Consider the following 17,323-nt stretch of genomic DNA (forward strand, 5'->3'; position numbering starts at 1 on the left):
AGGCTGCTCAGAAGTGGCCGATGAAGCAGCGATCCCTGCAGCAGTGCAAGGGCTGAGGGCTGAGTGCAGCCCGATCCAGCGGCTGTGGCTGCAAGGAGGGAAGGAGTGCAAGGTACAGGATGGTATCATCATAGGCACTCACTTTGCCATTTGCTTATCATTCTAGGTAAAAATGAAGTGGTGTGTTTTCTTATTTGTTTGCTTGTGTCGTGGTTCCGCTCGAGTGGGCAGCCGAGCTCCACCACAGCCGCTCTCTCACTCCCCCTCCTCAAAGAGGAATGGGGAGAAAATATGTGAAAAGGGCTCAAGGATTGAGATAAGGACGAGAAAATCACGCAATAATTATTGTAACGGGCAAAACAGACTCGGCATAAGGAGATAGTAAGATTTATTGCCTACAACTAACAAGCGAGAGAAGTGAGAAAACAAAGGGAAAAAAAAAACCAAAAGCACCTTCCCCCCCCATCCACCCTTTTCCACCTCCTCCCCCCGAGCGGCGCAGGGGAACGGGGAATGGGGGTTATGGTCAGTCTACAGCACTTCTTCTCTGCCGCTCCTTCTCGGTCACTCTCGTCCCCTGTGCTGTGGGGTCCCACCCACGGGATGCAGTCCTTGATGAACTGATCCGGCGTGGGCTTCCCACAGGCAGCAGCTCTTCCAGAACTGCTCCAGATATGGGTCCGTACCACGGGGTCCATCCCTCAGGAGAAAACTGCTCCAACCTGGCTCCCCTACGGGCAGCAGCTCCTGCCAGATCACCTGCTCCTGCGTGGTCTCCTCTCCACGGGCTACAGGTCCGGCCCGGAATCTGCTCCGGCAGGGGTCTTCCACAGGCGGCAGCCTCCGTCGGTGCAGGGCCACCTGCTCCACCGTGGTCTCCTCCACGGGCTGCAGCGTGGAACCCTGCTCCACCGTGGTACTCCATGGGCTGCAGGGGGACATCCTGCTTCACCATGGTCCTCACCACAGGCCGCAGGGGACTTATGCTCCGGCGCCTGGAGCACCTCTCCCCCTCCTTCTACACTGACCTTGGTGCAAGGCTGTTCTCCCACTCCCTTGACTCTCCCGGCTGCTGTGTGGCACAGCGTTTTTTCCCTGTCTTAAATATGCTCTCACAGAGGCGCAAAACAACATCGCTTATTGGCTCGGATCTGGAAAACAATGGGGCCCTTCCCAAACATGGGGCAGCTTCTAGATCTTTCTCACAGAAACCACCCCTATGGCTCCCTGCTACCAAAACCTTGCCACGTAAACCCACTACAGCTTGTTTTTGGAAAAAGGTACCATCTCCTAAAAATGCATGTATTGAGACAGGCAGTACTACTGTGTGCAGTGTGTACGAGCAGGTAGCACTATTTCTGTTGAACGTAGTGTGGAGTCTATGCACCAGCAATTACAGTAAAACACTGAATTAAACTCTTTAAATTCTCTGTGCATTCATTTTTCTTTGCATCTCTAAAAGGTTGGCCAACCATGTAGTATTTCATGGCAAAGAGGTAAGCATGTTGAGCATCAGCCCAAGTTTTCCCTTTCAGAGGCCAGTGTGCAGTTGCAGTCTGAGAATGCACCACATGAAGAGAGGAGTAGTTTGTGTCCCTCCCTCTGGTAACAAACTTGTAGTCAGGAAATCTGAAACACTGAAGTATGAAACCTTGTTTGAGACTTCCAGAGCATACCTGCCAACATCTCATATGGTGAGAATCCGGACGGAATAGGTTTTGGGTCAGCCGATTCTCTGGTAACGTGTATCATGTGTGAACCTCCTTGAAAGTTTTCCTTGATTGCAGACATCAGGTGGGTTTTCAGGCCATTCAGCCAAGACTCCATGTTTTTCCTGGCCCCACAGTGGCACTTACTCTGTTGCCCATCCTGCCCCTCCATTTTATTTGTATAAGCTTTTCTATCAACAAAGTGTTGAACCTCATTCTCTCTTCTAACTTGCAGTTTGTGAAATGTATAGGGAGAGAGGAGGTCATAGAATCATAAAGGTTGGAAAAGACCTCCAAGAGCATCTGGTCCAACCATCCCTCTACTGAACTTACTGGAGTAATGTTCTCAAAAGCCTGTGAGGAGTCTTAATTCCTTCGTCATCTTTATAAAGCAATTTGAATTAATGTGAGATACTGTATGGATGCTGCCTGCTGTTGGAAGAGCAGGCATTTGACTTTGCTTTACTTTGTTATGGGCCTTCATAATTACACAACATTAGCCTAGCCCTTTCATTTTTTTTCTTCTCTGACAATTTGCTTAGATTGTCTTTTCCAGGGCAACAAACTCTTCTTATCAGTCACCAAAAAAAAAAAAAAAAAAAAAACACAAACAACAATATCCAAATCCTGCTTTGCTTTTTTTTTTTTTTAATATGCAGATATATTTCTTCTCATCTAAAAAGAGTTAATTTTAATTGCTTTGGGTGTTTAACGCAGCTGAAGAATGCTCAGGTACAAAAGATGAAAGCTGACACCTGTATTTGTACAAAGCTGAAGCCTTTCTTCAAAGTAGCAACTTTTGATTTTTTTTTGAGTGAAGGGGTGATCTCTTATAGTGTTTTGAACCATCGTGTGTGCCACCATTATCAAACATGTGGAAGACTCTGGTCCTTGCAGAAATGGAAAAACAAAGAGAGGAAATGCTGAGAAATCACAGTAAAGCTGCAGAAAGCCACTTACTGAGGTAAGTAAAAGCTGGTACCAGCAGGGTGCCAGCGTGTCACTCCCAATTATCTGCACTCATATTTCCAACAATTCAGGTTACGCAATACAGAGACAGGATTTTCTGTGCTTCCATCAGTTTGTGGGAACTTCTGAGAGAAGTGAAGAGCAGGAAAACCACAATTGTTCTATAATGAAGGTATTTACTATTTTGATAAAAATTACAAGTCCAATATGTTACACAACTCTTGAACTATCAAGAAATTGCTCTGCAGTATGCTCAAACAGACAAGCATATACAGTGTACCAAGTTAAATCTTTTCCTGTAATCTGTTGTAAATCCTTGCCAGATGGTGGCCTAGAGAGAACTTTAGGTAGCTACTACAAACAAAATTAATGGCAAAAAATAGCTGCAGTGGCACAAACAATGCTCTACAGAAGTTTCATTGTGTTCAGAAAATGAGACGATGCACTTTCTGTGCAGATACTTCTTCAAAGCTTTATACTTGACTTTCTGTCTGCATGATATATGCAAATTTATTGCAAACTCCTAAGCAGAGATTTTTCTAAAGGCTTCTCTCTTTTTGTTCTTTTTCCAAAACTTCAGCAAGAACAGAAGTTTCTTTGTAGCAAAGAACTGCTAAAAAGTCCCTGCAAAGGTTATTTTCAAAGGAGAAATTTTTCATTTTAGAGATGTAGTATAACAGTCAATACTGTGGCTGTGGCTTTTTATATATATATATATATATATATATATACATATATATATATATATATATTAACTTTAAATTTATTTTCTGGCCAGGCTCTTTAACATTGTCCGCATATGTTCGTGAAAAGCACCGAAAAAAAAAGGGGGCGGTGGTGGTGGTAAATTCAGCCTGGGGTAGCTGTAAGGTCTGAGAACATTTTTGTGGAAGACAAAATTACTTGGTTGGTCTTCCTGAGTAATAACAACCTTGAGGAAGCTAAATTTATAGAACTCCTGTCCTTTCATCCATGCTTTGAGGAAATTAGGGAACTTTTTCTGTGAATGAATGAAATTCATACTGTCACTTATCTAATCCACCACTGTGTAATTTCTTCCATATAACAATTGTTTTCTGTCAGTAGGGTGTAAAGAGAGTCCCGGATATTTCACATCCTTGTTGTTGCAGGATGCGTGCTTGGCAGCTGTTGGCTGCCCTGCAGTTCCACATCTCCAGCAATTGCACTGCACCTGGTCCTACCTGCGCTCTGATTAAAACTCACCCAGATTAGACCACTCCTACAGTTTTGATGCTGCTCACAGCTGTTCATCCGTCTCTTCAGCCATTTCATATTGCAGCCTGACCCCTCTCACATCACCCCTCACTGTATAAGCTAAGCCTCATTTCTAGGCATTCTGTTCTTTCAGCCATGATTACTTACTACATGCACTTACTACATATTTGCTTTCTGTCTCATTTTGTGCATTGCTGGATTTTGATACAGATTCAGAGTAGTCCAGGATAAGCTGGGAATGTAGCATCTTTCTCTTGCTTTTGATCACCATGCAATTAAAGTGAGGGAATGAGAATGGGAGATAATGGTGTTGGTGAGAGGAAGCAGCATACTGAAGGCAGAAGAGGGTGAAAAGTCAAACTTGCATTGCAGATGAAATGAGAAATTAAAATAATTAGGCAATTTAGTATGTATTTCTTGGGGAAAGATCTCCTCACCTCCGCAACTTCCTATCTCATATAAAGAGTGAGTTTTCTTGCCCTGCAGAAAGAGGAAAGGTGTCATGGGGTGAGGAATATGGCAGGACACTGTGCATCAATATGCATGTTGGGTTCTCCTGCTGTCACCATTTCTGAACTCCCACCTAGCCCTGCAGTGGAGCCAGAGCTGCGTGATCGTTGTAGGACTGAAATTGTAGAATCACAGAATATCCTGAGTTGGAAAGGATCCACAAGGATCATTGAGTCCAAGTCCTGGCTCTGCACAGGACCACACAAAAATCAGACCATGTCTCTGAGAGCGTTTGACTTGTCTGAGTGCTCAGGTCAAAGCAAGTATGTTAAAATGTCAGTAAGCTTGCGATAAAACTTGCTATAAAACACCCAAGAGATTTTTATCTCATATAACATTCCAGACATTATCAAGCTTTTCTGGTTTTCTTGGACTTGCAAGGGTTGTTTTTTATTCTGTGTCATAATTAGAGAGGGGAAAAAAAAAAAGCTTGAAGCTATTTTAATTCATTAATTTCAGACTAATTATTGCTATTTTTTCATGACAGTAAATGGGATCAAACTGACCCATATTCAGAAACACGCTGAACTGTGCAGTGAATCCATAGTCCACTGACTCTTATCTGTTAGAGATGAAGGGGAGTGGGATGAAATATTGTGATATGAGTTAGAATGAGGTGGCATGAAAGCAGTTATTAACTTATCATGTGTATTATCTATATAATTCTCCCCTATTGTTCTGAAGATCTCCATTCAGCGTGAGTTGAATGCTTCAGTCATGGTACTTACTGGTTTGCTTGAAGTCTTTTTCAGAATAGAAGCCTAATATGTTATATTATGCTTAAAAGGATAAATTAATTTCTGGCATAATTTGATTAATGCAGGAGTTGCACTATAACCGAACTGGCTCAATGGAATTGTTTGAGTGAAGATCAAGCACAGTGTTCCCAAAGGTTTTACTCCAGCTGTTTTCTTGTCACCTAGATTTGAAAAGCTTTCTTGGCAGAAGCCTTTATAACTAATTTATGTTGGTACTTAATAGCCAGAGAGCTTATTTTTAAATCTGTGTTATTTTTGCTTTTGTTTTCTGTCAAGTAGTTCTAAGAAGCAGGCCTAGTGGTAACCTCATTTTCTTGTCTGAGAAATACAGTATTGGGCCTATGTGCACGATCCTCATGCAGCGCAGGAGGTGGGGACTGTTTCTTCATGACAAATTACATTGGTAAATGAATAATTCATCTGGCTGGTTAGATTTAACCAGGGCAGATAGCATTTCGCATGTGAGATGAGAGCAGGAAGGAGACAGTGCAACGCAGTAATGTAATTAGCCGTGTAAATGAGCCTCACAAGGTAAATCTCTTTAACCCCAGTGATGAAATGCGTTCTGTGCTAAAGCTTCAGATTACTGGTCCTGTGAAACAATGTGTGCAGCTGGTCAAGCCAAAATTTCAGAAGTAATCCAGTTAATTTGAAAATAGAGGACACTGCTCTTTCTCACACCTGCTTAGCGCTTTTATGTCTGAAACAGAAATCACATTCAAGGTGTCAGATCAGCTGTGAGGTACTCTGCTGATGACACAGAATAGCATCATGTGGAGTAACCTTAGTTCCGTTTTAAATAAAAACATATTTGAATGCTAGAGATGAGACTAGCTAGGCTAGAAAAAAGGCACTTCATAAAAGCAAACGTAAATTGTGTAGCTGAGTGAATTAAACGTATGCTGAGGTGTTTCTGCACTGTGCTACAGTGAGCTACATAGCCATATGTGAAAACTTGATGCTTCTGGTGCACACTTTACACGGGGGCACAGGGTGATCCCCCACTTAACCTTTGAGCACTGCTGTAGTAAATGTGCATGCAACTTGAGAGGGAAATTCTTGATCCTGAAAAACTCTGAGGCATGTTTGTGCCTACAGATGTGGAGGTGGGTAACTGAAGGTAATTTTACATTTGGTTTTAGCCAGTAGTATTTTTTTTATGGGAATACTTACATGACTTCCACATTTCATTTGAAATGAATTAACTGGGAATACGTCTAACAGTTGATACCGAGGGCTATTGAAATAGTAAATTCATTGTAAAGAATGGTCAACCGTTGTGTGCTGCCTGGTGAGAAAAACACCCTGAAGCTTCAAATTACTTCTGGAAAAAAAAATCTTTACCAAGTAATGTAAGTAGTAAGTCTTTATTCAGCAGGGAAAACTCACATTCTGAAATTGAGTTAAAAAACGGGCTGTGTAATAGTAGTCATCGTGGTGTGTATGACATGAAACCCGTTATTTCTCTCACTATTTAATACCTAATGAAATCCATGTGGGAACTTCGTGTACCTGTTTTCAGGCATTCTTGTTTACTATAAACCTAAAGGTGCTTTAGTTTCTGATTAAAAGGTTTTAGAGCCTCCAAATTTTATAAACACACGAAGTGCCATTTCCTGCACCAGTTTGTCATAGTGTATTCCAGTTCTGTCATTTTTTTTTGACTGTCAGGGTATAAAATATGGAAAGGGTATAAATAACAGCTGTGAATCAGGAATACGTTGAGCAAATTAAGTGTATCACAGGTAATGAGAGGGGTTTGGGATATATATTTATGTATTTATTTTATATGTTGGGTACTGTCCTTGAAGATGATCAAGCCCTGACTAAGTATAGCCCTGAGCAACCTGTGGTAGGTGCCCCAGCTCTGAGCTGGGGTTTGGGCTGGGTGATCTCCATCCTCAACTGCTCTGTGGTTCTGTTCAGTAGTTTTATGTATACACACACGCACATACAGATGTCCATAAATGTATGTATCTGTGTAAAACTTTATGTAAAACATCTTATTTTCATTTATGACAGGGAACAAACACATTCAAGTAGAAGAACTGATTAAAAACTCACTTTTTATTCAACAGGACAGGCTACTGCTTCTTAAATTGTAGCTTGTACTGATTCACAATAGGAAATGTATCAAAGGAAGCCTTTGTCAATAATAAAAACCATCTTCCTTACATGCCTCCTGGCAGTGCTGTCACCCCACTGTTAAATAATTTATGATAAAAAGTTGGCATTATTGTAGGATAATTTTAGAACAGCTTGGATGAGAAGGGACCTCTGGAGGTGTCTGGGTCCAACCCTTTCCCACTGCAAGGGCGGCTCCAAGGCAGAAGCAGGCTGGCAGTCAGGGCTGTGGAGCAGAGGCCAGGAGGGTGATGCTGCAGCATCCCTGGGCAATCAGCCCCCATCTTTGTCCTGCAGGCAGTCTGTAGCAGTTCGTGTGGCTAAGGGGTGCAGAAGCTGGGCCTTTGGTGTGGCTAAGGGGTGCAGAAGCTGGGTGTTTCATGGTGTTAAATGGTTGAATATGTATATAAACAAAAGGGTTATTTTAGCCCTTTTCTTCTGCTTGCTAAATCTAGCTGCAGAGAAAATTCATTGTATTACATATTTCATGCACCAAACCTTTCTTAAATTTACTTGCTTGGAAGGTATATAGATTTAAACAAATATAGATTTAAACTAAGAAGAAATGTTGCCTTTGCTGCAGAAGAAAAAACTTGCCTAACACAGCCAGTGTGAGTTATCTTTTGGGGATTTGTGCAGTGCTGCCTCATTTGGCTGTGTATACCTCCTGAAACTCCCCGAGAAACCCGCGTGCTGTCAGGGATGCTGTGAGCATCTCTGCCCAGGGAGGCCTCTGCCAGCCCCAAGGTGAGGGAGATCTCAGAGCAGCAGCTGTGGATCAGGTGTGTGCTGCCCACAGAGCAGTATGTGCCCTTTTCTCCAGCAGTCTCCCGACTCTCAAGGTGTTTAGTAGCTGTGCTTGAACATTTTACGAGGATTATAACTCCTCTCTTCTTCCTGGGCTGCTGTTTTATGTTTTGGTTTTACTTCTATTATTGTGGGATTCAGCCTAATCTTCTAGTTTATGTCTAGTCTTTCCAAAATGAGGTTGTCTTTGGTATAGAGGGTCCTTGATCTACTGCTAGTGCTCCTTCTTTCAGATATACCTCCCATCTGTGGATGATTTGCGACTTGGTGCTCCTCTGATACATTTTCAGGCTTTTATTTTAAATTTTTAATTTGCAGTCTTGGTGGCAACAGCTTCCTTGCAGGGAATGTTTTCCTTGGTACATTGAAAACAGCAGGCGTTGCTCTGCTGCTGTGTTTTCTCTTCCCTTTGAAAGGGTTTTCTGGGAGGAACTTCTCAGGATCTCTTGAACTCACAGACCATCGAGTACTTGTTCTCTCTGCAGGGTGCTGGGGAGCAAGGGCTGTGGAAGCTGTTCTCCTGGGGGTTGTTTTTGTGAGACATGCAGAACTGGAGTAGTGAACAGCATCTGAATGTTTCATGAGTGCTACAGCAAATTCTGAGGGGCCTTGGATTTGTTTTTTAGAGGTGAATGGTTCTTTTTGAATCTATAGGTCCTTTACTGACCCACAGAATAAGAGGCTGTATGAAGGCTTTTCTCAAGCAGGTTCAGCTCCATGTGGGGCGACTAGTGATAGGACCATAAAGCCCAGCTCTTTATGAACATGGCGGCAGAGAACTCCTTCCTAATGTGCTTCGTCTTCATCAGAGGAACCAGAAGTTCAGTCCATCATTTCTCCCACACATCTGAGTGCAGCTGTTTGTGTGTGGCCTAGTGTGGACCTACATTTCTAACGTTGAGTGGAGCTGTTGATGTTAAATTCCTACCTCATTTCCTTGAGTGGCTGCTGTATCCTGTCTATGTTGTGAATAAGTTAGATATGAGTGTTATATGAGTGTTTGAGATGCAGTTGTGCTTGGAGTACCCTGGTGTGCGTTGGGCTTTCTGATTTCTTTTGGCTGCGTTGTGTACTCTCATGCAAGGTCTGTTGGTCCAGGGACCCCCCAAAATATGAAAGAATAGAAATTGGGATAAAGTGGGCAAGGTAAGGAGCTTCTTCCTTGTGCTGTTCTGTGAAGAAGCATTATCATGCTTGTTTTGCATATAATGTATGTAATTCTGTGTTTCTATGTATCTATATATATGTGTATGCCGTAAACATGAAGCAAAGCTGAAGCCCAGAATTTTGTCCAAGTAATTGATAAGTTTGTGCTTAACTTTTAATAATGTTGCTAAGGTACAAAGGGTGACCTCAGAAAAATCTTCACTGCATTTCAGTGGGATTTAATTGATAGATAACCTGGTTTTCTTCCTGTGATCTCCTAAAATGCACAGATGATTAAAAATGTTGGTACCAGACAAGTTTATGGAAACATTTATGTGCTTGCTTATCCTGTTGATGTCTATTCTTAATTGCATCTTGTCTGCCTGAGAGTAGAAGTCATGCCATCCTCCTTCCCCCTTTTTTGTAATTTATGTTTTTTAAAACTCTGGAATATTCTTGCTTATTTTCAGATCTCATCAGAAAAGTAGCACAGCAGAAGTTTGGGAATACACAGGGCGATTATCAAAAGGTAAACTGTCTATGTGTATCTACATAAAATAATGGTGAATTCAGTTTTATTTCTAAAATATTAAGTAGTATTTTAAAGCTAGAACAACAGGATGCAAGAGTGAAATTTGAGAATAACAAGACTGACTGTTTCTTATATAATGTGGGAGCAAAACTTTTCAAAATGTCACAAAGGAAATTTCATAAGTCAGTGTAAAAATACTACACATAATTAGGGCTCCCTTATAAGTTCCAGCTGTAATGTGATTGTGCTGCTTATTGTGCAAAGATTGAAACCCCTTTGTATTGAAGAATGTGTTTTCTATTTAAAAATGCTTAAGAGAAAGCTATTACTGCTCAGTTTTCATGTTAGTTTCAGCTATTGTCCTCAGAAAGTTTCCACAGTCTACTGATAAATTATATTATAGTTTATGTGGTATGGTAATCACATCAAGTATATTCTCCATTCTCTCTTTAGGTTTGTGGTTTTCTTGTAACAGCTGAAATCCTTAGGATATCTGGTAGCAAGAGGAGGTAGAACGTAACTTGGATTTGATTTTAGGCTGGTCTCAAGGACAGCAACCCATCTTTGAAGCAGCATCACTGGTTGAGTTCCTGCAGTAGGAATCTTAACTGGGACCACGCAATGAACAAGTCACTTTGTGTGACCCATTTACTTACAGGATCGTGTGCCTGTCAGGTAGATGAGTGTAGAACTTGGCACAAAGGCACTAAGCTATTGCCTTGAATCAGGTGAGCTGAATGATCTTGGGATTTGAATCATAGAATCATTAAGGTTGGAAAAGACCTTCAAGATCATCTGCTCCAACCATCACCCTACTACCAGTATCACCCACTAAACCATGTCCCTAAGCACCAGGTGCAACCTTTCCTTAAACACCCCCAGAGATGGTGATGCCACCATCTCCCTGGGCAACCTGTCCCAATGCCTGACTGCTCTTTCTGAGAAGAAATGTCTCCTCATTTCCAACCAGAACCTCCCCTGGCACAATTTGAGGTCATTTCCTCTGGTCCTGTAACAAGTTATATTTGGGAAGAGGGTGACCCCCAGCTCCCCACACCTTCCTTTCAGGTAGTTGGAGAGAGCAATAAGGTCTCCCCTGAGCCTCCTCTTCTCCAGACTAAACAACTCCAGTTCCCTCAGCCGCTCCTCATAGGACTTGCGTTCAAGGCCCTTCACCAACTTCGTAGCCCTTCTCTAGACATGGTCCAGGGCCTCAATGTTCTTCTTGTATTGAGGGACACATGAACGCAGAAGAAAAACTTGAAGTGGGAAGACCTTGTGCTTCCACGTCTTTATGACAGCGAGCCTATTACTCCAGTGGTTTGATATACTCTGCATGACATCTGAGTGTATGGGTGTTGTTCTTGTAGTACATCAAGCAACTCTAGCCAATTCCACGGGCTTGTTTGGTGGGGCTTTGTGTAGTGGTGCAACACAGATGGTGCTTGCATTCCTTGCGAGGAGCATAAGGTGGACTTGGTTGGCAGAGTCTTTGGACAAAACATTAGACCATGGGTGGTTATACATGAGCATCAGTGTAGTGTTAAGTAAATGCTATGTAAGTTGTGAGAAATTTGAGCCTAATAACAGCTGGAGTTCTCTGGTGAAAGCAGTTGGTAAAATGGTGTGATTATAGGGTGACAAACACAATATCAGATGTGCTTATGAACTAAACAGATTTAGGCCATTAAATGTAGGTCCTAATTCTGACCTGAAACTTTGAAACAAATTTGAGAAGTTAAATCAGGGTAAATAGAGAGTCCCTCAGGAGACAGAAGCATCAGAGAGAGGTAGCTGTGAAGAGGTACGCATGGCTGTGGATATGTACCTCTGGATGAGCTTCCAATAGGGATAGGGAAACGTGAACATCACTGAAGGGTGTAAGTAATAGCAAATACTGCCTCTGGTTTTTGTTGCTCAAATTCAGGAAGAATGAACTCAGACTAGGATGGGCTCATCCTTATTAGGATGATCTGGGAAACACATAGGTCTTCAGAGGAGACTGGAAGAGTTTGCTTAGCTTAGGAAACGCACTGATAAGAGATATCTTTACTCCTTATAAATATATATGAAGAGAAAACTGCTATTTGGGCAAAAGATGGTGTTATCACAGAAGCAGAGGCACAGAAACAGGCCATGTATAAATGCATGTTAGAAGAAGACTCGCCAGTGCACCAAGCAGTAGCAAGAACAGAAGAACAGCTTCTGCCATTTATCCATTTATCCTGTTAAATTTCTGCTGTCATTCCTCCTGATCTTTTTTTTTTTTTTTTTTTTTTTTTTTTATGTCAAGCTATTTGTAGAATGTGTTAGTGACCCAGGAGGCCCTTCCCAGTTCTGTGCCGTGTGTCCCCGTGTTCCCAGCTGGATTCTTACCGCGGATGCCTTACCATCCCCTGGCAGGGACACGGATCTGCCAGGATAACCTAGCAGCTGAGCACAGCTGCTGTGTGCTCACACAGAGCCAGCACGCTGCTGCTGCGATGGCTTCAGTTCTGCTGGGAGGTGTTCTTGCTTAAAAGGTTCAAAATCCTACTCAGTACCATATTTTTAAGGGACTATAAGCATTTGTTTTCCTCCCATTATAAATAAGATACCAAATACAATTTTCCGTGTTTTAAACACATTGTACAGCAGAGGTTTCATAAAGATGTGTGTGATGCTGATAAAAAATTTCCCCAAAACTTGAGAACATTTCTGATTCTCACATGGCAGCCTTTGGGTTGAGGGGTCTTGCTGTTTTAGCTAGTCCACTTTTCTATTCTGCTGATGACAAAAGGGATAGCATTAACAGGTGTGAGCTTGGCATGTGGAGATGAATAGGAAAAATACAAGAACTACAATTTTCATTGTGAAAACAAAGGGGAAATCAGGTTTGTCGGAAATTCCTGTCCTTGAATATTTAGCTTTCAGGGTTTTTTTGAAATATGGATGAGAAGTGAATTAGGGATCTGTTAAATACATTTCCCTAGTCCTTCCCGAATGCCTGTTCTTCTTTACTTCTGCGTAATTTAAAATAAACATCTCTGTAATTAGTTGAAAGTAAGGGTGAATTTTCTGTGTAATCTGTTAGGGTCCCAAAACCACTACTGAAACTGCTGCTCTCCTGCCAAAATAAAATCAGCACTGAAAAGAAAATGTTAGTCAGGAATATCACAGATCAGTTATGGCAGGTGGAATTTCTGAAGAAATCATTAAACCACAAAGTAACGCAATCCCTGGCCTACTCTTCCATGAGATTTGTTGGGAATTACAGGAAACAGATGTTTGGTACGGAAATAACCAGTCTGTGTTGCTCTGAGATGTGTTGGACAAAACCTAGATTCCTTTGTTTACTTGCAAAGGAAACCAGAAATGATCTGCCTCTATATTTTATTGTAAATTCTTTTCTGTGGTTATTTAATGGTGCTTCTATACATTATTTTACCTCGGTAGCTTTTTATTATTGTTTCTGTGTTGTTAATTGTTTTGATCGTGGTTAATTATTCATTACTCAATTTGTTTTTGTGCATGCTGCCTGTGTATTATACACACTCTCCATTTGTTTTGACTTCCACAGCCAGAAAATGTTGTCCTGACTCTCCAGGTAATGTGTTATCTGGTAGATGTGCAGCTTTCACAAAAAACTAACAATGTCGATACGCACTACTCCTATTAAAACATCCATAGCTGTTTTTTGTCTTGTTTTAAGTATTTTTTTCCATCTAACATATTTTAAAATGTACATTGTAGAATAATCTCTGAAGTGTTCAGCTAATTACAAAAGAGAATGAGAATGTTTTTGTGGGTTAGTTTATAATTCTTTCCAAACAAAAGCCAAATTCTTCTTCCAAGCATCTAGTTTGTACTCATCAGAAGGGATTTCAGCAGTTAACTGGCAGTTATTAATAATGACGATTAAAAAAACAAAAACAAAAAAAAGAACAACAACACAAAAACTAGATTTCATCCTAGAATTGGTAATTAGGTCAGAAATTTGCAACTCTGCTAATGGTAATGGTCGCTGTATTTGGATCAGTTGGTAATTAGGGACTGTGAGGAAGGGCATCAGTAAAGCTGGAAGTGGAGCATGATAGCTTGTGAGAAATTGCAACTTCTTTTGCAGGACAATACGCAGCCCCACTTTTATCCTTCTACTGCCAACCTGCCCCAGTGCTGGCAGATCTGTAAAACAAGAGGATTCAAAGTACTGGTGTGCTAATCAGTTTTCCTAAAATTGCAGAAAATAAGAGAAGAGAGATTTATTAGGCAAGAGAAACAACTGGAGCATGTTCACACCACACTGCCTAGCTCTGCACAGGGACACCCGCCTGCCCGCTCGGGGTCTGGGCATGTTGGTTTGTATCTGCAGCAGAGCTCTCAGCTTGCAGGGCTCACAGCTTGCCCCCTGGAACCCACATCACCCTGCATGCTGCTGTGCCAGGGCTGCCTGGCCCAGCTTCACAGACCTCAAGCGCTTGCACTGCTTCCAGCGTGAAAGCTAGTTAGAGTATTGCATTGCACGCTTCCCTTTCATTCCTTCCAGGCTTTGAAAGCACCCTTTTAGTTGCTGCTGTTTAGCTGCTTGGCACCAGAATAAATGTCTTTACCTGAGAGAGCCTAAAATCCACTCCTTTATGGTTTTCAGTCCCTAAGCAATTTTTTCTTCTACAGTTTGCAGAAAGCTCTGCTACTGCGATCTGTCACCCAGTGCAGTACTTCCCTTTGCTGTTCATATGAATCTTTCCACTCGTAACTGATTAAAAAAGAGAACAAAGTGCCCTCCCTCCCCCAAACGAAGTGTTGATCTAGGCAGTCTTGCTGACATCTATGGAGGCTTCTTGGAAACAGATGTGAGAAACATTAGAGTTGTGGTCCAGGAAAGCAAATGTGTTCATTTTTAACCTATTTCAGTGGAATCAATTTGCATTCATTTCATGTGAGCATATTTCTCCCTTCAAATTCATTCCTGTAGCTTACCTCCTTAATACTCTAGTTAACCAAGTGTTAGCTGTTGGTGTCTGCAATGTCATGTATCCTTTTGTTGGAAAAGCTGTCGATGATTGACAAAAACACCAGGTCCATAACCTCAGTAACTCAGTAGATGGTTTAGCCTTTAGTTTACTTTTTATTAATTTGCTCTGTATTGATTGCAGTTACTGTGTGATACCTGCTATTACCACTATTTTTGTCTGAATTACAGGCCATCTACTATGAAATCGGTTTTATAGTCTCCGCAGCCTTGGGATTGCTATTTATTTTGTTACTGCCTCTTGTGGGACTTTGCTTCTGTATGTGTCGTTGCTGTGACAACTGTGGTGGGGAAATGCATCAAAGACAGAAGAAAAATGCTGACTGTCAGAGGAGCTGTTTTGCAACATTTCTTTTTGTTGCTTCTTTAATAATAAGGCAAGTGGAATAGCACAATGCGAAGCTTGGTATAGCACTAATTTTGCAGTGTCATATGACATTATAATGTTACTGTGTTAGCCTACAGGTGCAGAAGTAATTTCATTAGATTAAATAACATTACTGTTATTATTAAAGAAAATGTGACTGCATTATAAAAGTGCTGCTGCCATTGATATCCTCAGGTCATTATGTATTCACTTGAGAGGAATGTAGATATGAAATGTTAAAAAAACAAACAAAAAAAAGCTTGAATTTGACAAACGAGGCTTTTGCCAGTCTCCAGGTGGCAATAGCAGAATGTTACCTTGAACTCCTGAACAGCAGATCCTGTGTCCTATGTCCAATTGCCATCCCATAAAGACCCTAAGGTACATCCTACAGTTTTGTTCTTGGTCATGTAGTAGTGGTGAGAAAAGCTACTGTGACCTTTCTTAGTATTTGTTGACCTCTAGGTTGTTTTATAAGTTCAGATTAACGGGTTTTCTTTTGGGCACTGATTGAGTTGTTTAAGCCATGCACGTACTCGCTGTAAAACGCCCAAGTTTAGAGACGTTTTAATCCTACTAACCTTAGGAGCTGATAATGGGTGATGAGGGGCTGCTGTCCAGACTTTTCCCTGTAGATGCTTTCAAAATATGTTGTTTACTTTTTTTTTTTTTTCTAATTTTCATTCAGCTTCTTCATTTTTTTTTTCACCTGCTCTTTTTTTTTTGTGATTTTATCTGAAAAAAAAAATCAAGTCTTTGTTTTGTACTTTGTGGCTGTTTAGTCAGGTGGGGCATAACCTGTCACTTCACTGTAACCTTGACTTCTTTTTCATTTTACTGCTGTCTGTTATGCTGAATTAAGGCCTTCCTCATGCTCGAATGTAGACCTGGCTGATATCAAGTATTGGATCATTCTCTTTTCTCCCGGGCATCACTAAAATCCATGACACTTACGTATTCTGAAAACCAGAAAGCCAAATGGTAGGTAGCAGGTGAAGCAGGAGATAAATACATCCTTGCCATGATGACAGGAGGAGAGTTCTTCTTAGTGCAGTGGTGCTTCAAAGAAAATGTTATGAGTTACCTACCAGCATGCTGGAGCTGCAGGGATGTCTTTGTGTCATGTCTCAGGACACTGTGTTCTGGTTATGATGCCTGAGGGCTGCTGCCTGACAACTGAATCTCCCCGTCAGTCTCTCCAACATTTGCTGCCAGTTATTCCTGTTAAGCACACCCAGGATGGCAACTGCATCTCCCCATGTCACGAATGGGTGATTGGTGATCCCCAGTAACACGCTTTCCAGGACTAGGGAAGCTGCTCCTTTAACTCATCCTTGTTTATTTTTCTTCTGTATCAGACATCAGGAGTGTGAGATGCCTACCCTAAGGGAGGGCTTGGCCTGAGCTCTGTTTGCAGGTTTCCACAGGCAGAGATAATCCCATACGACTCCCCAGCTAAGTCTCTAATGCTGTGAGTGCTGCGCAAGGCAAGACAGGCTTTACACAGGTAATATCAATGACCCCAGCCCGGCTGAGGCAGGTCTAGCCCTCAGATTTCCACTACACACCTGCACAAAGCAGGAGGCTGATGCCCTTCCTAGATCTTCTTTAGCAAGGGAAGAGAAGATGCCATGCCTGGATCTATTTAAAACCATGTCAGCTTCCTTGCCATTGTTCTGAAAGACAAAAGGACTTGTTGGTAGCCGTTCCCTCCCCACCCTCTCCACGTGGATGTATTTTCTACTTTTCCCCCAAGTTGCAGTTTCAGCTTAGTTGGAAGATTTACCTGTTTTTCCCAAAGCCACACATCTCAAGAGCTGTGCCATGGCTTCATGCATAAGCTGTGACATTAATATAAAAGAGTTCAGTCCTGTGCAAGTCAAATGCTTATGGCTACTTGCAGACATAGCCAAAGGAACAAGAGCTTAAATAATCTCCACTGTTACTGGTACATCAAGCTGTGCCATGAAATCACTAAGATGTGTCCTCTCGTTCGAATATGAAGTTCATGCAGCATTGGAGGTCTCCCTTTGAAATATTTCTCCCAGAGATGTGTTTAGGAAGGCAGCCATCCCTTGTGGTGCTCTGAAACCACACCTCCGCCAGTGGAGCTCTGCTTTAAAGGACCCACGGTGGAATGAACACGTGGATGCT

General features: G+C 41.8%; 1 protein-coding gene across 9 annotated transcripts in view; it reads left to right on the plus strand.

Moving 5' to 3' along the window:
* PROM1 (prominin 1) overlaps window positions 1-17,323 on the plus strand; it is a 62,093-nt gene that overhangs the window by 12,110 nt on the left and 32,660 nt on the right. For 7 of the 9 annotated variants that reach the window (XM_032187333.1, XM_032187332.1, XM_032187335.1 and 4 more), the window contains exons 3-5: window positions 9,730-9,788; window positions 13,351-13,377; window positions 14,974-15,179. In XM_032187333.1, coding sequence (XP_032043224.1) covers window positions 9,730-9,788; window positions 13,351-13,377; window positions 14,974-15,179 — 292 coding nt within the window. The remainder of the gene's footprint in view (window positions 1-9,729; window positions 9,789-13,350; window positions 13,378-14,973; window positions 15,180-17,323) is intronic. The other 2 variants (XM_032187336.1, XM_032187342.1) reach the window with 1 other exon arrangement.

The sequence above is a fragment of the Aythya fuligula genome, chromosome 4 (assembly GCF_009819795.1).
Source record: "Aythya fuligula isolate bAytFul2 chromosome 4, bAytFul2.pri, whole genome shotgun sequence".
Classification (NCBI taxonomy): Eukaryota; Metazoa; Chordata; class Aves; order Anseriformes; family Anatidae; genus Aythya; species Aythya fuligula.